This window comes from Nanorana parkeri, unplaced genomic scaffold (assembly GCF_000935625.1).
Source record: "Nanorana parkeri isolate BGI_ZX_2015 unplaced genomic scaffold, ASM93562v1 scaffold987, whole genome shotgun sequence".
Lineage (NCBI taxonomy): Eukaryota > Metazoa > Chordata > Amphibia > Anura > Dicroglossidae > Nanorana > Nanorana parkeri.
Window position 1 is genome coordinate 42325 of NW_017307255.1, and position 22269 is coordinate 64593.

The 22269-nt window shown below is 41.2% G+C and overlaps 1 protein-coding gene across 1 annotated transcript in view; it reads left to right on the top strand.

Annotated features, from left to right (window-relative positions):
• LOC108795623 (ras and EF-hand domain-containing protein-like) overlaps positions 1 to 16805 on the top strand; it is a 48017-nt gene extending 31212 nt beyond the window's left edge. The window contains exons 7-17 of the mRNA XM_018566911.1: positions 534 to 602; positions 1261 to 1339; positions 2849 to 2898; positions 4143 to 4347; positions 5128 to 5244; positions 6043 to 6190; positions 10076 to 10157; positions 11541 to 11655; positions 13200 to 13313; positions 13692 to 13768; positions 16658 to 16805. Of these exons, the coding sequence (XP_018422413.1) occupies positions 534 to 602; positions 1261 to 1339; positions 2849 to 2898; positions 4143 to 4347; positions 5128 to 5244; positions 6043 to 6190; positions 10076 to 10157; positions 11541 to 11655; positions 13200 to 13313; positions 13692 to 13768; positions 16658 to 16754 (1153 nt within the window). The 3' untranslated portion in view covers positions 16755 to 16805. The remainder of the gene's footprint in view (positions 1 to 533; positions 603 to 1260; positions 1340 to 2848; positions 2899 to 4142; positions 4348 to 5127; positions 5245 to 6042; positions 6191 to 10075; positions 10158 to 11540; positions 11656 to 13199; positions 13314 to 13691; positions 13769 to 16657) is intronic.
• The last annotated feature ends 5464 nt before the right edge of the window (positions 16806 to 22269 follow it).

The following is a 22269-nucleotide window of genomic DNA, read 5'->3' on the forward strand; positions in this document are numbered from 1 at the left end:
GATTTATACAGATAGAGCTTCACCCTCTTTACATGCATTGCATTGTGGTTTTATAGTAAAATGGATTTTCTCACAAGTAGCCACAGCAACTAAGGTATTAACATTTTTATTAGGAACTCAAGTCTCACAATAAATTCTATCATTACACGGTTGATTTTCTTTTTGTAATGGGTCTACTGTTTGCTGCAGTCATTCATTACATGCAGGGCCAAATTTTGTGGAACTCTTTAAAGCTCACTTCAGTTAATCACACGCCAAGTGATTATGACTGAGCCACTCAGCCAGAGAAGCAGAAAGAGATTACAATCTGGCTTGTGAATAGCCACTCTGAGGGCCATTGACGTCAGGTGAGTCACAGCATTAAATCATAGCAGACACTGGTCCAACCGGAAGCTCTGCAGGAGAGCAGTTAGAAGAGCTGGTGATGCCACGCCAGTTACTTTGTACAAATATATATGTGTGTGTGTGTGTATATATATAATTGTATTGTATTGTATTGTATTGTATTTCTATTTTGTTTTCTTTTAACACAGGGAGAAGGAGCTGCTGAAAACAATGCTAGATGAAAGCAGAGGATATACTAGCCAAATTCAGATACTAAAGTGAGTGTGGAAATTCTTGTTCTCACAGTTGGACATATGGAGACTGTGTTTAACAGACATTAAGGATAGCTTTTGATTGTAGTATATATCTTGTCACAAGCTGTCAGTGTTTTCTCACACAATGTAAAAAACTATGGCAGAACATTTTACAATTTAGAATGCTCTAAAGTCACTCATTAAAATGATCATGCAATCTAAAAGCTTTATTTGACTCAGAGGTGGAGACTTCAATGGCTAAATCTCCCCGTTTTATATTTGGCTCTGTGCTAAATCATCCAGAAGTCTTCTCTTCTACTGCATGGGTAGGCAACTTTGGCAATCCAGCTGAAAAAAACAAAAAACTACAAGTTCCATGATGCTTTGTAAGAATCTGACAGCCATAGGCATGACTTGCAAAGGCATGATTGGAGTGCACTGTTCCACCTACAGAGAGCAGGAGCCTTTTGGTAATTCAGAGAACAGAGATCTTAGATCCACAAGAGAATTGGGAAACCAGTTGAAAAACCAATCCAGCATTTGTCAAAAATGCAAATAACAGTGGAATGCAATAGGTGATCATATTTTCTAATATTGATTTTTCATTGCTGAAAGACAACAAGAATAGTTTACATTTGTCACTTTAAGACCACATGTCTTAGCTTATGTTTTCTGCTTCCAGTGAGGCCAACAAGTCCCTGTATGACAGTAATGACTGCATGCGGTCAGCTCTATCAAACCTTGAAAATGAGCGCAAACGGGTGAGTTGTGTTTAAACAGGAGAGAGAATGTTGTACCACAGCTATGTAAAACATGAACTCTACACACTCAGAAGATATAAGGTTCAATTCACAAAGCCACACACCAGGATAAAGATGCTGATTTAAATTTTTTTATTTTTTTTTTACATTTGAATACGATTTAGATTTGAAAATGACAGTCAAATCACTAAAATAAAGATACTTATGCTTCTGTTAAAGCTTTTGAATCGAGTATTGACTGATTTTGTTTTGTTTCATGTATGTCTGTGTGGCCATAATTCGAGGAAAAATATGCCTGTTTGTGAACATGTGCGTTGTGACAATAAATACCAATATGTGATCCGCTGTCATTAGCTCTGTATTCCTGTCCTCAGCAGTACGACCATGTTCTACAAATTTGCTTTGGGTGAAAATGCTTTAGGATTATGTTTGTACATAACATTAAAGGTTATCAGCAGTTACGTACTTGTTTGCCTGCTTTTCAGGTACTTTGTGATCACAGCCCAGGGCTGTTTGCCATAAGCCACTCGTAGGCTAGTGCCTAGGATAGGGGGGTTAAAGGGGGAGCGTCAAGCCTTAAAATATACTAATTTCCTTAAAATAACTTTTTCCTCCTGTGTATGCTCTGTTTAGTCATCCGCACAACTTAAAAGTAGTTATAAAGCAGACTATATGCTGCCTTTTAAAATAGCAATTTCTCCATGCTTACAAGCGTTGATCCGAGGAATCTCCCGCTGTTTCCTGATAGTGGCCACCAGCCACTGTCAGAATACCCGAACAGAGTCGGCAGCTCTGTTCTTTCTAAGATTTTCTGACTGGCTCCTTCATTCAGCTGATCCAGGGATACAGACCAAAAGGGTGTCGAGAGCAGCGACCACTGTGCGAATTCTTCAAGAACCGGCCAAAATGCTCATAATGCTTGGCCAGCTTTACGAAATGGCATCATTGGTTATATATACCTAGGGGCTTATGCTGTGGAAAATTCAAGCAGTGCTTGGCCCTGTCGGCACCACCTGCCTCAACAAAAGTAAATGTTTCAATCATCTTATGTCAAAGCTGGGTGGATAATTGTCAGCAGAACAGTGATTTGTATCCAATAATATGCAGTCACTGATTAGGTATTCAGACAGCCATGGGTGTTAGCTGCCTGAATACAATAGTCAGCAGGGGGGATTCCGTCATCCACGCTGTTTATGTTGGATGAGGAAATTGAGTGATTTCTCTTATTCAGTCTTTGGGGCTAAAAGAGAGTAATCTAAAAGTGTATGGCCCGCCTAAAGTGCAGGTCTTATCCTTAAACTTTCTTTCTGCAGTGAGGTTTCTGATAAGCATTCTAGGCATGGTTCCTCTACTATAGTAAATGTTTACAAGAACAGAGTGAAGCACTGTAGAATGGAGTGAAAAATCAGAAATGCACGGAGGGTGTTTGGTAAAAGAAGCGGTCTATGGTTGTAGAAAGGAAGGAATTACGTCTTTCATTGTGCTCACATGTACCTTCTCCTGTTTCAGCATTCCTCTCCAAATCCGCAGAAGGAGCCACCTGTGATTACCTATAGCAGGTAAGGTGTAAATGTAAACAAAGGACACAATGCACTAGCACAGCTCTTCTCTAAACACAGCAAATAGGTTATTATCCGCTGACATGTTTTTGTGACTATACCCATAACACATTATTAAAAAAAAAAAGCTATACATGCCGTTAACCCCTATAGAATCATTTCTGCAGCTTGTCAGAAAAGAAAACTATTTAATATGAATCTGAAGCCCAGGTGTCTTATTTTAGGATAAAATAGGGAATGGAAGGAAGCTCTGTCAGTTTATTATTGCTGTCTGCGTGCCCACTGGGGAGATGAACTCTCCTAGTGACCACTTGCTGAGACAGTTCTAACATTGAGGAGATTTCATTTCACTTACAGTTGGGTCTCTAAGGGGAAGTGAATGGAAATCGGGAACACACCAAAAAAAAAAAAAAAACTATATCCAAAGCCAAAAATAATTATTTGCTCCAAAATCTGTGATTAAATAATTGTTGCAGAGAACTGGCTTAATTATATCTTCTAAAATCTCTCTTTTAAGTTATGAATGCCTATTGTTTTGGCAATAAAGCGGCGGAAATGTTAACAATATTCTGAATATCTCTATCTTTCATATGTGACATGGATAATTAGATATATTGAAATAACACCTGTAGAGACTTTTCACTTAGTAGCAAACCTTGTTTTGCCCAACTTAAAGTGACTTTAAACTCAGGAGTTAAATCTTAGAAATGCATTCAGGTACCCTAACTATTAACAAAAATGTATCATATTTGTGTATCACTCGGCTGTAGATCCTCAAATCATCTCTGAATTGGTGCTGACACTGTCCTTCCTCCTGGAGGGTGGCTGCTTTTGTTCCCCATGGTCCCTCTGTGTGTTGTAAAGTAGTCACCGCTCCAAGCTCACTCCTGTGATGGACTACAATCTCATGTTTAGTAAAATAATTTGTATTGAGATTGTAGTCCATCACAGGAGTGAGCTTGGAGCGGTGGCTACTTTACAACACACATAGGAACCATGGGGAACAATAGTAGCTACCCTCCAGCAGGAAGGACATTGTCAGTATGAATTCAGAGATGACTTGAGGATCTGCACCCCAGTAATACACAAATAACTATTAAGAAAAATGTATCTTAAGGTACTTGAATGCATTTTTAAGATTGAATTTCTGAGTTTAGTGTCACATTAATGTTTTATAATTTGTACAGTTTTATGAAATTGGTTTGATATACAACGTGCTTCTCCTCCTGTGACCTTGTCAACAGCTATGGAGGAGACGATGATCCATATCGCAGATTTTCTGATGTAGCTTCATGGGCCAATAAATGCAGGGACAGCGGAGTATCCCTGCCTCGCAGTCTTGGATACAGTGATGTGGATAGCTACGCCAGTGAACTTGGAAGTGACCACAGTCAGAGCTCTGAAGAGCCCTGGGAAGGAAGTGTTTCTTATGTGAATTCAGAAGCAGAGGTAAGTGCCCCTCTTTTAGATTGTCTATGGATTTGGTGAATGAGGAGATGACACTCCATATGCACATCAAAACTTGATAAAGAAGTTGTTGGCCAAAGCATTGAGTCCTTTTTTTATCTTAAAGAGTAAACCTGGTTGCCTGTCTTGCTGTGGCAGATCCACCTTTGCTTTATTCGCCCCCAGTTTACATTAATGGTAAAGATCAGTGTTTTATTGCTTCAGTTTTATTGGGCCTCAAACTAGAGCGATGTGTGTAGGTTATTGGCTTGCATTCCATACATTTTTAGCTATAAGGCATACCTACACTTTTTATAGCGTGCCAATTAATATTTTCCAGTTCACTTCATATATCATAGAGGAAATAATGAAGGCAGGTGATCTCTGACAATTTGAGACTGCCTGAGCCTTGTCTGCATCTGGTTGCACACTAAAATCCAGTTGGAATATGGTGTATGCCCTCTACCCACTGCTTTTAGGCATCATTGAACCCTGTGAGCAGTGTTCCCCGGGTGTACACTGCTGGGTTTTTGCTGAATGCAATGTAAAACTTAAGAATCGAAGTACCATTAGTAAGACTGCACTGTGCACATTACTACAGTATTTGCCTGACTGAATCAGACTATGTTTTATTGCACCCTGAAGGCCAGGCTAGTGGGTGATTAGTCTAGGCGACATAAAATATGTTGTGTATACTACGAATGATCTGCAATGTAGCAAGCTCTCCTTATATCTGTCATACATACCCTGCTGCATTAAAGCATTGTCTCTTTATTTTGCCAGACAGTAGAAGCCAAATCAGAAATTGATGGAAGAACAAAGTGGACCCCATCTCGTTCTGTAAGCCGCAGTGGTTCTACCGCCTCTTCAAAAAGGCGACTTCCTGCATTCACACCCAAAGTGAGTACAATACACCTTACTATATTTTAGTAGGTGCGTTGTGACTTATTTTTTTGCCCGTTCATTAGATTTTTTTTTTTTCTCTATAGTCAGATGTGATCAGTAATAGCACTACTGTATAAGTTGCATATTTGCAAAGTAAGATGTATCTTTAGCATTTTTATGATGTGTGTCAATTCAGATGTTAAAAGAGCATTGTAGAAATAATTTACCCGTACCCAGTACGTGGCCTAGATCAGCGGTCGCCAACCTTTCGGACCTCATGGACCACTAAATTCATAATTTTAAATCCCGCGGACACCGCTCCGGCCCAGTAATAATATTAATTGTTTCCCCCCCTATCGAATCTGCCACTGGCCCTGCCGGTGGCGCCCGGGGCACATGCCCCCCCTAGATTCAGCACTGCCCCAACCATCCACCAGGCCTCCCCTTCCCCCACACTGAGCCACTATTACCTGGCTTTTCCCACTTTTTCTATGTCCCGCAGCCTGCTCAGTCCGGGTACTGACGAGATGCCCGGCCTCCTGCAGAGCCCGCACTGTACTGAGAGCCACGCATTCCTTGTGACAGCCGCTGCTTGAGTTAGTGAGAGGCAGCCCCTGAGCCTCCGTGCCGCTTCAGTGACGGCCCAGCCTGCACGGCACCAGAGGGGCCCAGGGACCATCAAAATTTTCTCAGGGACCACCAGTTGGCGACCGCTGGCCTGGATGACTCTTTTATATTACCAATAATCGTATGGCTGATGCAAATGTTGCTGCTTTTGATTGTGAACATATTTTGTGCCTCTGTTCCATACAGAAAGAAGGTCTGGCATTAGAAGAAGGTTCTCAATACCCAAGTCCAATTTATCGTCTCGTTCTGGCTGGAGACGCTGGGTCTGGGAAGTCCAGTTTCCTTCTAAGACTGTGTCTGAATGAATTCAGAGGGGACATCACCACTACATTAGGTCGGGTTGCTTTTTGTTTTGTTTTTTTCTTTACAAAGCATTGCCATTATTTGAATATGAATGTTCAGATCTTTTTTGTTAAATAAGTACATGTCTGAAACCAGCCAGGAAAAATCGTTCATTGGTCTGATGTTGTTGAACTGCTGATAGAATAACCTAATGTTTTGTATGAGTAATTATACGTCACCCCTGTGCTTCTATTGTTATTAAAGGAGAACTATGAGGTGAGTGCTTTTCACTCACCTCATAATGAGACTGTCACAGGTCGGCTTAGTAGATCGGGAGGTGAGCGAACACATACCGGCGTTCGCTCACCTCTCGATCCTGTCACGGCTCTCTGCCGTGACAGGGGAGGGGCTGGATTACCCCCTCCCCGCTCTGCCAGCGCTGACTGGCGGAATGGACGGGGGAGGGGGCGGGTACAGCTGGCGCTGTCTCTAGATAGCGTGGCTCTGCCTGTCAGTCACGCAGCTGGGCGGATCCCGGCACAATTGTCGAGATCCGCTTCAGCTGCAGCGTCTCAGTATACCGCGAGCTACAGCTCTGGGTATACTGAGCCTAGGGTGACGGGAGGACGCTAGTTTGTGTTCTCCCGTTACCCTAAGGAGAACTATGGGGAAAAACCTTAACCCTATAGTTCTCCTTTAATGGCCTTTGGCCTATATTTATGATACTGGTGCAGGATGAAAAACAAACTCCTCCACTTTATTAAAACAGCACAGGCTTGTACATTTTTTGTAAAAAGTGTGTAAACCACTTGTTTTCATTGGAAAGGTGGATGTCATTGCATGACTCCGCTTGCCTTTCTAGTCTACAGCACTGGCATCCAGTAAGGCAAGTGTGGCACTTCAGAGGTTAATTAGTTAGGCAATAGGGTTAGTGGGTTAAGGGTTAGTTTGAAGCCTAAGGGTTTTTATTAAATGTATGGTTTGTGTTAAGGGTTAGTGTGACACTCATAGTTATTTTAAAGGTTGTTATTCTGGTTAAACATTATGTTAAAGGAGAACTATGAGATGAGTGCTTTTCACTCCGCTCATAGTTCTAGCCCACCTGTGACAATGAGACTGTCACAGGTCGGCTTAGTAGATCGGGAGGTGAGCGAACACATACCGTCGTTCGCTCACCTCTCGATCCTGTCACGGCTCTCTGCCGTGACAGGGGAGGGGCTGGATTCCCCCTCCGATCCGCCCGCGCTGACTGGCGGAACGGACGGGGGAGGGGGCGGGTACAGCGGGCTCTGCCTCTAGATAGGCAGAGCCAGCTGTCAGCCACTAAGCTGGGCGGATCCCGGCACAATTGTCGGGATCCTGCAGCGTCTCGGTATACCACGAACTACAGCTCGCGGTATACTGAGCCTAGGGTGACGGGAGAACGCTAGTTTGTGTCCTCCGGTTACCCTAAGGAGAACTATGGGGGAAAGCCTTAACCCCATAGTTCTCTAAGATTCAGGGATATTTTGTAGCATACTATCACTTCTGCCAAAACCCCATGCCAAGAACAGCACTAGATTTCCATTGCTGAAACCAACTTGCCATCAGTATGTAAATAGGTGTTCTGATATAATAGGAATTGGTGCATACATCGCCTGGTTTTCAGACTGTGATCGTATTATAGCTGCCCATTTATTTTGTTGATCATTTAATTGCCATTGTTTCTCCTTGACATAAGCCAGCTCTGATGATGTCTGGGTGTTCCCACAGCTTACCCACACATAAAACACGGTATATCCAAGCAATCTAAGTACTAATTATTATTATTATTATTATTGTTGTTGTTGTTATACAGGATTTATATAGCACCAACAGTTTGCACAGCGCTTTACAATATAAGGAAGACCTTACAATCACAATAGAATTCAAGACAAGATGGCAAGATGATGCGTTTAAAGTTTAAAAAAAGCAAACTGGGCAGTTAGATCATACATACATATCTGAGTGTGCTGAATTATTCACAAGGGTATATATATATATATATATATATGTCAGAAATCAGAGGAAGAGGCTAAGACTTGTAAGGTCAAGGTGTTTGCCTAGGAGGCTGGTAATGTGGGGTGAAAGAAGGTGGTGCTGTGCACTCAAATCTTTTGTACTGGGATGCTGATGGTGCGCATCATAATTATACAAGGTTTGTTGGTGTGCATATCCAGGAAAGTGATTTGTGCTCATCCCTACGGACAATCATACCTGAAAAATTCTGCCCCAGTGGATTCAGCATTGCTGCCTGTAAAGATGAACTTGCATTGCGTGCTGCTATCTATACCAATGTCACCTCCAGCCCCTATTCACAAAGAGTAATTTGTTGCTTAACACTCTGTGATTGAAATTTCAGCTATGTAATGGTGAGCATTGGGTTATTTCAGACTATAAATGAACATAAATCATAAATATGTTGTTGGAAAGGAAACCATGTCCTATTCATGCAGCATGGTTCCCTGAACACCTCAGCCTTTCCTGGGCTGCCAGATATCCTAAACAGAAGAAAGTTTCCGGAAACTGCTTGCAGTCAGAAGGTTTATTGAAGTAAAAATGGCATATAGAAAGTGTCACGCCTTGACATGACTTATTCTGACTCCGATCGTTGTGATAGCGAAATATATCCCTTGCTGAGACCTCTATGCCTGGCCTGTATAAGCAGATATACTCACTGCGGACAATCCTCGTCAGATAGCTGAACTCGTCAATACCGATTCATTCAAAAGAGGTGTTTATTCTTTAACATCAGGGGTTACAGCAGATAACAGGAACAGCAGATGAATGGTGATAGTATTGTGCAGTCAGAAAATGATGCCTTTCCTCCGTACTGTGCAGATTACCTGTGTGTCCTTGTTACATGTGGCTTTTAACTGTGGCCATGACACAGGAAGTACTGCACACAGGAAGAAGGGTGGGGCTACATACAGAGAGGAAATACATTGTAGACATCACAAAGAATCACAGAAAAACATGTACATTACAACAAAAGGCCACTAGATGGCAGCATAGGATAACACATGAATTTAGCTATGAGAAAATAGTTAGGCAAATCACACTATATAAATTCTAACCTATATAACAATGCTAATAATAACTGAGGCTATGCATCTCATATTCTATGCCCCTATTGGGGCGGCACATGACTTGATCATAAGACCCTTTAATTAAGCATGCTTTGGTGCGAAATGCATCAAGGTGTTTGCTATGACCTGCTTTTGTATATGCTGTTTTACTTCAATAAACCTCCAATTTGGAACCAGCTCCCGGGACCTTTTAGACTGTTTATTGCGCTGTTAAGGCTATGTTTACACCATGTCTGGACCAGATCTGCAAACAAAGTGCAGTTTGCTACGATTTTACCGCGGCCTGGGATTTTTTGTGTGCTTATAATGGGCTTTAAAGTGCAGTCCAGTGCGTTCTGTACCTTTTTTTGATGCAGTTTTGCACGTTCTGGTGTGCTCCAGACCAGAAAAAATAAGACCTGCAGTATTTTTCCGGTCTGGAATGGAAAGCACTGCAAAGGTGTGAACTGTAGCCCAGAAATCACATAGACATACATTGGAATGCGTTTTTGGTCCAGGAGCAAACTGTTCTGGTCTGGACAGAATCTGGACATCGCGTGAGTGTGATTTATTCAGAGGTATCCCAGGTAAGCACCACCATAACCGTGCTTTTAAAATGTCAATGATTTAGACAGTAAAAGGCCTTTTATATTTCCAGCTCATTGATACATGACACAGCTCATGTTATATAATTTTAATTGATGTGAATAAAAGCCATGCTTTGTAATTGTCACCTTTTTTTCCTGGATAGCATTGCTTTTTTTGTTTTCCTTCACATTTCTTGTGTTTTAATGGTGTTTTGGCTGCAAGGTTGCTATAAACGTGTCGAATAAGCTTTTTTATTTTCGTAGGAGTCGACTTTCAAATGAAGAAACTTCTAGTTGATGGACAGTATACAACCCTGCAGATCTGGGACACAGCTGGTCAGGAAAGGTACAAGCAAACCTTGAACATATATTCCTATCTGTGCTGATAAGACTATTCAAGTCAAAAAATAGCAACTCTCTGCAATCCGGTCCCATTTGCAGAGTGTGAATGTGGCCTTAAATAGAGTCTTACAAATTCCTTCATGAGACTTTTACGATCTCCTGTGAGTGCGAGGTGCTGAATAATTGAATGACGGCTGCCAACGCCTGCAGCTGTTCGCAATTAATTGCACAGGCTGCAAAACCTACGGGAAATGGCACTTGAATATAGTAAAGGGTCCAGGTACGCTCGCCTGCAGGTAATCGCTGTCCTTGAATTATACAGCTCCTGCCGCCTCAGCAAGATGGCCAGAGTCTCATGGGGGAATTTGCGAGACTCTGCGATCTGGCCCCATACACAGGTGTGAATGGTGCCCAACATTAAACAAATGTTCCCCACCCCGCTTTCTCAGATTGATTGTGTTTACTGTGTACCTTCAAGACTGAGCTTCCTGATCAGTAAATATGTGCGAGCGCCTGTGAGAATGGCTGCACACGTTTCACACTCTTATCTCCAGCTAGTTATAGTTAAAACCAGCTGTACATATAAATATACTGCAACTGTTACATAAAATTACATTGATTGACCTAAATAAAATGAAATATCTTTAAAGGGATCATTTTGCATTTTCTCTACTAAATATCAAAGCAGCCAGCACCTATCTGGAAAAGGACCAAAAAGTTAATATATCGATTAAAAGCATGGCGCATAAATCGATATATTCACAGATTGATTGACCTGTAGCTGTTCCCATACTGTCTGCTACAGATTTTACAGCAGCAAGCCGTGCCATGTTTAATAGTCCACAGATAAAGGGAACCTGTCACCAGAGAAACACAAAGGCTGACTTATCTAGTTACCTGGCTGTCAAGCTGAACTCTTGCTTCATTACTTTGAGTCACTGACATGGAACAAGCGTGCAAATAAGTATATGGTTTTTTTTTTCCTGAGTTCTCTGACCTGCATGCTTGTTCTGGGCCTGAGACTCCGAAAGTGCTGAAGCCAGTGGGGCAGCATTAAATCCAGGCAACTGCCATTTTCAGAAGGTGGTCAGCAATGGCAGCTACCATATTTCTCTTGCATGACGTTTTCTGTAAATCACTGAGTCAGCGTCACTCATGTAGTTGCAGCCCAAATTGCAATATAATTGGCATTCTTCGGATTCTTAGCTGGGAGCTACAGAAACTGACATTTTGACAGATTTTGAAATTCTTGCGTCTCCCAGATACTTCACAAAGACACGCACATGTTCCTAGAATTTCTAGATATAGCAGTTTAGAAGCTGACGGATGTAATTTCATCCCAGCAACTGGAGACTGATTAACTTGTTTCTTATATTTGTACTTTTAGGTTCCGCAGTATAGCAAAGTCTTACTTCCGGAAAGCACACGGAGTACTGCTGATGTATGACGTCACTTCAGAATCTAGTTTCCTCAATGTGCGTCAGTGGATTGATGATATCAAGGTATATATATATATATAAGAAAAAAAGAAAACACTGTTATTCAATGGGATGGATTTCTGCTTGGTTGGTGTTGCTTTGCACTGCTAGGTTCCTAGGATTTATTCCTACCCAAGTCATTGAATAAAGGTACCTATGCCCAGCCTAATTGTATAGTATATTATTTGATTTAGACTTAAGCTAGCCACCATATACTTAGTTTTCCCCATCCACACTAAATAGCTTCATTCTTGCATGCACGTACTAGAAAGTACTTGCAATGGTTGATGCAAGTGCCAAACTTGGAGCAGAGGTTTCATGAGTTATCTTTTAGGGCTCGTTCACGCCTGGTGTGTTAACCACTTACTGTAATTCCTGTTCTGATGCTCTGGGTTTTGGGAGCGGTCCCTTAGTGTCATCACATAAAATGTAGGGTTATTAGTCCTAGGACCTAGTGCTCTTGTTAGGGGGAGGGGTTAATTGAGCTCAGGTGTCTCTCATTGAGCAGGTGTATTATAAACTAGTGCATCACTCATTTTGAGCTTGCTCACACAGGGCTTGGGAACAAAGTGCCTGGGAGCTAAGTGGCGTTTAAACAATTGAAGTTTAACCAGGGCGGTTGTAACTTCTTCCAGGGCGGTGGTATAAATTAAATTTAGTTTAACAAACAAGTTATTGACCGTACCACTTGTGAACCATAATTTAACCCAGGTTGGTAGTATAATTCAGTATAATTTATTTATCTTAATCTAATTTAATTTAAATTATTTAATTTAACAAACAAGTTATTGAACAGGCCACTCGTGATCCACTAAACCCTAGAAAGACCGTAATATACAGGGGTACGGGTACTCCTAGAATGAGATCCTAATAGGTTGGACTTGATGGACTAATGTCTTTATTCAACCTCAAATACTATGTAACTATGTATGTGGATGAGGCAAGCATGCAACTTTGGCCAGGATTTCCTTAGGGAGGAGGCTTTGGGGGAACAGTCACACAGATCCGATGAGTTGTTACAATGCGTCACAGCTTGGGTGCACAACATCCACCAGTGTGTGTGCTTTATATGCACCATAACGCATGCACACTGGTGTGAACGGGCCCTTAGAGCTTGCGGTGCATATGTAGACTTGTACAGGGACTAACATTAGGGACTGGAGAGAAACCAGAGTTATAACCCATTAGCCCTACCTGACTTCGGGCAAGCCAGGTCGTTTGTCTGTGTAGCCAGGCGGTTTTTGTTTAGAGGCTGACCGATATCCGCTCGTATATCTCATTCAGCCAGGGTGACCATTTAAAAATGGCATCTACATGGTTGTTATGCAGCCGCCTCAAAGGTTGAGGATGTCTATCAGAAATACAATATTGTTGAAAAATTGTGTTGTATTCCTAATATGATGGTCACAGAAAGCATATTCAGAAATTACACTTTTAGTGTGTAAAGAGATTTCTATGGATAGGAATAACTCTCCTACAAGACCAGCCTGGATCAATGTCATTTACACATTGTTCAGCGTGACTGATTACAATGTCTCTTGATCACACAATTACCTTTTCTATTTCAGAATTCGTGTGACAAGTCTATCCCCCTGATGCTGATTGGCAATAAGACTGACCTGAGGTCAGAAGGTAATGAATCGGGAGGAATCCAGACTTCAATAGGAGAGAAGCTAGCGATGGTAAGTGGACAATACACTGGGGTCTATTTACAAAGCTGCCGAAGGATCTGGCCGTAGCTTCGGCCGATCCTTCGGCTAGCTTCGGCACCAGGACCCCTTTGGTTCAGGAGAACCGAGGGGGTGCTGTACGGGCTATTCACAATAGCCCGCACAGCTCCCGATCACGGCCGAGCGGCTCAGTCGAGCGCTGAGCCGTGCTGAAAGATGAAGCTGGCCGCTTCTGACAGCCTGCTTCTGACAGCTGGGCGGAGCCAGCCGTGATCTTACGGCTGGCTCCGGCCACTTTCAGAGAGATCAGCGTCACTGGTTGAGTCTGAGTATTGAATGGCTTGTAGGCACGCCTGTTTGCAGAGCTGTAAATGTGCTTTTTATTTTCAGGCCTATGGCTCCCTCTTCTGTGAGACAAGTGCAAGGGATGGTACCAATGTAGTGGAAGCAGTTCTTCATCTTGCTAGGTAAACCTACCACACTGGCTTATATGCAGATTATTTAGACTTGTTTGCAATCTCTACAAAGTCATGATTGGCCAGTAGTACACACAAAGTGGAGCCAAAACAGCCAACATTGAAACAACCAATATTCATGTTGTATATTGAATAACACAGGGGTGGAAAATATGCATATGGAATTCAAGAGCCAGTCTGTCCAATTCAGAAGCCAGCAAGATCTTTTTTTAGGAGCCAGCTCCATTGACAACAGCTAGAGAAAACCTCAAAAATTAGGTGCCAGCTGTAGGTTTAAGGAGCATTGGCTACTTGACTCCTGGGATTTGTCCAGCTCAGGACTAGGGACTCATAGCTTGTGTTGCCATGAGTTCCTATTGTCTAGATCTTCTAATCCCAAAGATAGCTGCTCACACTGTGCTCTTATGAATTCCTTTTATTAACTGCAATACCAACAGAAATACAAGTCAGGAAACAGTCAATAAAACATTACAGTGACACAAGTTGACATATCATAGATCAGTACTTAAGAAAAATGTAGACACAAAATGTCCACTGTGACTATAACAGGCTAGAAAGTTCAAGCATCCTAGAAGTGGCACCTAGTGTGTAATAATAAATAATATTGGAAAATAATTGGAATTATATTGGAAATATACACGTGTGGTCCCATGGGGCCACAATTCTCATGCACACTGAGAACATGGTGGGTAAAACCTGATAATTGGAGGGAAGGGGGAAGGGAAATAGGATCTCTAGTGTAGTGATTAAAGGGGGGAAAGGGAAAAAATGAGGTAGAGGGGAAATCAGAACAAGGAAGATCTAATACAAAAAAAAAATGAAAAAGGATCTGAATTCAAGAACGAAGGGGAGGAAAAGAACAAGGGCCCCACTCCGCAAGAAGGACCAGAGCGGAAACTGACAAACTTAAGGTGTAATCCCCAAGGGCAGAGAAGGGTCAATGTACTAATATCTCCGTCATGGCCATGTAAAAGGACCTTAAACCTAAATTATATTGGAGCTGACGCAGTGACCAATGGGAAGTTTAGGAGCTTTCTGAACAAAATGTTTAAGATGCATTTTTAATGTTTGTAAATTGGAGAAAAATACTTTTTTCACTTCTGGGTTGAATAAGGAAGACCTGGTGTTTTTTGTGACAGAGGGAATCAAAAATGATACCATTGTTACCAGAGCAAGAGCCAAGGGGAAGTCTCCCAAAGGCAACTTTCAAACATTGATTCCCCTTATTTCTCAGGAGTGATTTTTTTCCCTTACTTTCAAACCCAAAGGGGAAACAAACGGTGATTAAGCCTGACAGAAATGTATTCTCACCCTAGTCTGTCCAGAACTGTAAAAAGGTTTTACTGGAGTGTCACTGTAGCAAAATTTTCACTTAAACATTCGGATTGTGATCTTGAGGTGAAGTATTTTCTTTGCATCTGGTTTCCTGTCAGTAATGGTATTGCGCGCTGCTTCCTTCAGCCTAAGATGTCAGCAAATATTTGTACTTTGCTGTATGCCAAATGTTATAGCAGTTTTATTGCTGGAGAATAATCCGTACAATAGAAAAATATATGCACACGTTGGGCAAGAATTATGCAACATTTGACAAAGTATATAACAGCAAGACATCAAGTTATACATTTGCCAATTAAAGTAGAACTGAAGACCAAACTGTTTTTTAGTTCTGAATTTTGCATCTGTATCTTAATGGGTAGATCTCCTCCTTTCTTTTCCTATTTGTTATCCACAACAAGAAATGAGAGGAAATCCCTGATGGTCAGCAGGGTCACCAGAACTAGTGTCCCCATTGGAAGATTTCCCATCTGTTCCTGTTCTGATGACAATACAAAATGTGGGATTTTCTTTTTAATGATAATGTCACCAGAGCAAATATAGAGGGACACACACAGCAATAACATTTTGACAGGTGTTCTAATCCCTCACCACTCTATCCACCGCTAAAAAGGAAGATTGCACCTCATGTAAAGAAAGTTGTACATGCCATATTTGTATTCAAAAAGGACAGAGGACAGTTATATTTTTTGGAATCTAATTAGCAGCTAATTCACTTTAAAGTGTTTATCCACTTTTGTAGTCAAAATGGAGAACACCTCTCTATATTGTTTGTGTTCCTATTCACACAGCATAATGGAAAATAATTAAAAACAATATATGTCTTACCTTTTTAGATATCATCTCCATTTAGCAGGCCTTGCATGCTCCTCTCTCAATTTCAGTAACGGGACACTCGTTCTGTCCTAAGGGAAAGACAGACTAAGCTCCCCCCTCAAAAAATGGAGCAGATAAAATCTGGAGCAGCTGTGCATGGCAACCAATCAGCTTCTCTCTTCAGTTTGTTCAGTTAACATTTGAAAATGAAAGAGAGAAGCTGATTGGTTCCCATGCACAACTGCTCCAGTTTTGATAAAGTCCCCTCAATGTCCCCAGGGCTTTAAACCTTTTTTTTTTTTTTTTTTTTTAAAGACATACAGTACTGCTTATCTGGTTTCAAGTGATAATGAAATCTAGCAGCACAGTACAGACAGTCAATTATTTGAAACAAAAATTCCCCCAACAGAACTAAGCATGATTTTTTTTAAGTCCTAGAATTAGCAGAGAGAGCACTGAAACACTGAAATAAAGGTAAGCTGTAAGGTATCCTTTATGAATGGGAACATGTAACAAATATAAAGTTGTGGTTATCCAATGTGGATAATAGATGTGTATATTTGGCTTATGTTTTTGTGAATTGCTAAAAATTCCTTCATAATCTTGAATACAGAATCTGGAAGTGTTATGGCGCAGTCATTGTAATGTTTAATAAGATGCTGTGGGGACATGTAGATTCTGCAGAATGAACCTGAATGTCATGTATGTGTGCTTTCTTTTACTGTACAGAGAAGTGAAGAAATCGGCAGATCTGGTGGAAGAAAAAACAGAAGCGGTGACTAAACTCAGTATTCCAGACAAGAAAATGAATTGCTGCAAGATCTAAATATGTCATTCCTAGACAGAGAAACATGAAGGAACACATCACTGTGATGCTTTGCACAACACTGGACTCTACTTTAAGTTTCTTAACCTTTTAAACGTGAACAAAACAATTTTTCTTAAGAAAGAAACTAAACGAACTCTCAGGTGAACAAAGAATTTGCTATGCAATCCTATAAATCCTCATTTTCTGGATGTCCAGCAGACACTGTCAAGCCTATATAAGGCAGTTCAGAGTGCAAAGTGCGGTCTTTACAACAACCATTCAGATTTTAGTTCACTAAAGTCAGATGAGTGATAAAATAAAGGTTGCTCCATTGCTCTGAGTCACTGTACTTTGCCTTATTTATGTATATATAGAGCAGCCAGAGTGCTTATGGACTAGCAGCATCATTTTGTGCCTTATGCCTTGCTAGGTTGAATGTTGGGAAGCCAACAAAACTGCTTTACTGTGAGCAGAGACAGGTACACTTTAATTCTAAAAACTGGTTCTTCACTGCCTGTAATACTGAAAAAGGCTTTGCTAATGTTCATCTATTGCTTTCTTTTGGTATTTTGGGAGTTTTATTGTGTCAGTTAATAGTAAAAATAATTTTATGTTGAAAAAGTAATAATAACCTTCCTAACATATTTTTAGAAGATGTAAGCTGATTGGTTGTTTTGCCAGGTTTAACATGTAAATAGGGCACATGGCAGAACAGAAGTAGGGATTGCTCCTCTGTGAGGCTATTTACCTTTTTGTTTTCTTATTGAAGCATTTTTATTCACAGTGCACTCTAGTGACGAGAGCTCACAAAAGACACAGGATTGTATATGAACACTGGAAGTATTCTGTATAGTGTAGATCCCCCCTCTGTTCTTTTTAAAGCGGGGGTTAGGGTAGGCTACCTGGGTATTCCAACTGTGGTGAAACTACAAATCCCATAGGAAGCAGGATGTCACCAGCACACGTCTTATTGAAGCATATTGTCACAAGAATGGCAATGTTTCGGGAAGTCCCTTCCACAGGCTCCGTATAACCTGAAATGCGTCAATAAAAGAGTGTTGTTTGGACACATTTCTCTGGTGTGCTGGTTGACATCCTGCTTTCTATACTGATCTGAGAGGTGACATCCGCAGTCATTTCAGCACCCATCTAAAGAGGTTTACCTGTGAGGAGTGTGGTGGCAGTGGCGTAACCAGAGTTCTGGGCGCCCCGGGGCAGAAATTTTTTTAGCCCCCCCATTATATAAACAACCACTGGATCTGAACATGCTAGTTGCTTTTGCTGTTCCCCTGGCCCATCTTCATTACAGTTTGAGCCGCCGACTCATGACAAGTATGCAGAAAAGGAAAGTCGCAGAACTAGTTGTGAAGGTCTATCAGTCAGGTAACTAATAGACCTTCAGTCTAACATGAATGCTGCTGCTAGACTCATTCACCTAACCAACAATCCGTGCACTGGCTTCCAATCGCCCAAAGGATCAAATTCAGAATATCAACAACCACTTACAAAGACTTCCACAACTCTGCCCTCAGATATATCTCAAAGTATCGCCCTAACCATCCCCTCCGCTCTTCAAAAGACCTCTAGCTCCCTTGTCAACTCCTCCCAGGACTTCTTTGGAGTCTCTCCCATTCTTTGCAACTCCTTACCCCAACCTGTCCGTCTATCTCCCACTCTGACTACCTTTAGGCAATCCTTGAAGACTCATCTCTTCAGGGAAGCCTATCCCACCTCAAACTGACCACTGAACTATCACTTTCTCAAACAATTCATCCCCACACAGCTACCTCCTCATGTATCACTTGCCCCTCCCTTTTAGATCGTAAGGCCTCATGGGCAGGGCCCTCCTTACCGCCTTGTAATTGTAATGTCTTCCTCATATTGTAAAGCGCTGCACTAACTGTTAGCGCTATATAAGTCCTGTATAGTAATAATAATTAAGACTTTATCTGCATGCTTCTTCCCACTCAGTGACCTCAAAGAATTGAAGCAAGCATTTTCAGAAAGAGTCAGCAGCAGTCTACATGACCCGTCAAAGTAAACCTATGCTTTGGCCATGCAGGTTTGAGGACTGTTCCTGCATGTTTCCTATGCATGGGACAGTGCTGGGTGCCTGAGCAGCCAATCACAAGAGTTGTCACATAGAAAGAAGGGGCGTGAATCATATGCTCGCCATACCGGGATATACCAGAATTTCTGTTCACACCCAGCCAATGAGTAGCAGATAAGCAATGGGCAGATAGTATATGGAGCTGAGGAGGGTAACCGTTAAAGCGAAGCTGCTGTTTTGTCCAGCATGAGCAAAGCACAGGTTCACATTAAGGAACTGTGAACAAGTCCGTGTGTATTGCACATATTTTAGTAAATATCAAAAGTTCATTTTTTTTCTGTATTTTAAATTGTCTAGGTTTGTTATTTACAGTAGCAATAATATAGAAACAACTTTCCTGGTGATGCTTTTAAATTGGGGATCAGGCCCTGTAACATTGACACTCAATAGTCTATGTATAAAGAATTTGCAGAGCATTCACCCTGCGAATATCTGAATGTTCGTTCTGTGTGAAAAGCGGTAATAAGGAATGTTCTTTTCAGGTGTAATGTAATGCTGCATTATGGGCCCTAGATGGAGCTGAGCAACATAGGAAAATAGAATGAATTTCCTAGTGGCCAGAATTGGTATTCCATTACATTGGACCTGAAAAGAAAATATAGACTGTTCTGTAAGATTGTTCGTTTTACCGCTATTCACAAAGATTTGCAGGGCCAATGCCTCTCTGAATAGTTTATGAATAGACCCTTTACTGTCACATTAACAGTAACTGAAGGAATTCTCTTTTAACAAAGAGTCCTAGATGGCATTGAAAAGGTGACCATGGTGCATTACCACTCTATCCAAAATGAAAAGAAAAAAAAGTTTTGGCTGGGTGTATACTTTAGCTCAGGAGTGCAGATCTTACAATAACAACAGCATTGTTTATTAAACTGTATGCAAAGTGTAAGTTTTTGCAAAAATGTGCTCTACAATTCTGTTCATGAATGAACAACACTGTGTTTGTTTATATGAAAACTGCCTGTCAGCGTCCGTCCAGTGTTAGCTGGACAATGATTTGTTTCTATGCTTTTATACAAGATGGTACCCGTGTTAAGTTAACCCTCAATGACATCTGATAAAATGCCAATACATAGTATCTGTTTACTATGCATATTATACATTCTGTCTCTTAATTTTTATGCAAAATAAATTTTATTTAAAAAAAAAAAAACATTTAAATTCACAACGTGCTGTATACAAAGTCTTCATGGTGATATAAAACACGGACTGTTTTTGCTGTTCTGGTTACTTTGTGCTAAAATGCTTGGCCAGTTTTTCAATAACATGCATATCATGACAATTACAAAGAACATTGTACCTACTAAATTTTATAAATAAATACAGACACAAAATAATTTATTGTGGCTGAAAAGGGCTGCAGTGCTTTATTAAAGCGGACCTTTACCCTCATCTTTAAAATAACAACAAACACACCTTTTAGAAATGTTTAGTAATAACAATCCACAAACACATACTTCTAGATCATTGCCGGCTTTGTATTCTTTGCATTCCTTATTTCTCTATTCTTCCCCATACTTCTCACAGGGGCCATGTTTACCAAGGGCAGATTACTAGCTTTCCCTTTACTTCCTGGATTTCTGTCACATGTGACTAGGTCATATGCCTATGCATATCATCTCAGGGGAGGAAAATGCCTTTCCCTGAGATCTCATGAGTTTACAGATGAGATTTCCCAGCAATGCTCTGCTGATGTAACTTTCCCAGGATGCAACACTTTGGCACATTACTTAATTTGTGCCAAAAGTGGACCAGGAAGTAGATAAACTCTATTTGTAAGTAAATGAAAACCCATATTTGTTTAATGAATGTAAGATGATTTTAAATCGGCATGCAGAGCTGTATGCTGATGTGATTTTTAGAGAAAGGGGGTAAATCAAATGTAATGAACAAAAGATATATTACCTAAACCAGGACATTTAAATGACCGTGGCCCAATTTTAACAGCTCAGGCCACTTAAACCAAACTGACCAACAAAAGTCTAAACCGGTCTTGTCAATCTGCTATAGGCTCGTTTACCATACCCACTGCTGAGCAAGGCTGGAAACTGCCTCAATAAGACCCTGTCCGATGGTACATTTTAATATGACAGTTACAAAAAAATGTACCAAATTCACATATGGCTTTTTCTTTTTAAGGAACACATTAATAGTTTTTGTCTCTATAATCCATGGAGAGACACAGCTCTGAAGAATTCTGAGACATAGGGTTATGCTGCTGTCTCCAGGAGAAATGGACACAAGGCAAAGAAAATGAAAAGCCTGCCACTTTAAGGACATGACCCCTCCCCCACTTGCCAGTTTTGCTTAGTCTTTTCTGCCTTATTATTTTAGTTTATTTTGTTTCTCAACAAGCTTCTGATTTCTGTCCTGGACTTGAGGGCGATTCGTCTGATGTTGTTTCACTGGACCTGTCTTCTGTCTGGGGGCACCAGGAGCAGCGATGGAAGTACATTCAAGCTTCGATTGGGTAGAACTTCAGGTTTCAGCAGGGCACGTTCCAGGAGTAGAAAACTGGCAGGCGGATTGTCTCAGCAGACAATGTCTGGATCCGGGTGAATGGTCTATCCCTCCATAGGTGTTCAACAATTATGTCACCGCTGGGGAAGGCTGGATGTGGATAACTGGTTTCTAGTAACAAGAAGGTGGACAGATTTGTGTACAGAGCGAGGGATACAACGGTGGATGCCTTTAGTAGCTCCGTGGGATCAGTACACACTAATGTATGTTTTAGGGCTGCAGCTAACGATTATTTTCATAATCGATTAGTTAGCCGATTATTAAGTTCGATTAATCGACTAATCGGATTTAAAAAAAAAGGGCTCCAGTGATGGACTAGTTTCTATTGAGATTGTAGTCCATCACGCGAGCAAGCTTGGCGCGGTGGAAGTATGGTGTGTGGTGTGCAATATAGTACATTATACAGCGGCGCAGTGCAGAATACCAGCAGCTATAGAGGAATGTAGCAATAGTACATTATACTATAATGTACTATTGCTGTGATTTGTAGTCCTCTGTAGCTGGGGTTATTCTGCATTGCACTGTATATAATGTATTATTGCTGGGATTTGTAGTCCTCTATAGCTGGTGACATTCTGCAGTGCGCTGTATAATGATTATACGGCGAAATGCAGAATACCAGCAGCTATATAGGAAAAGTATGTTTCTCCTCCAACCCTGTTACCTCGACTGCTTCGCAGGATAGAACCCTGAGGACGTGCTTTTGAACATGCCTACATCTCAGAATTATTCAGAGCGGTGTCCCTCAATGGACGATGACGAATATAAGATTTTGTTCTTACCGTAAAATCCTTTTCTGTCCATTGAGCTCCCTCACTTCCTTTCATACTACTTGCTCCAACTGGCAGGTGTGAGGTGGAAAGGGTTATATCATTAAAGTGGCAGGCTTTTAATTTTTTTGCC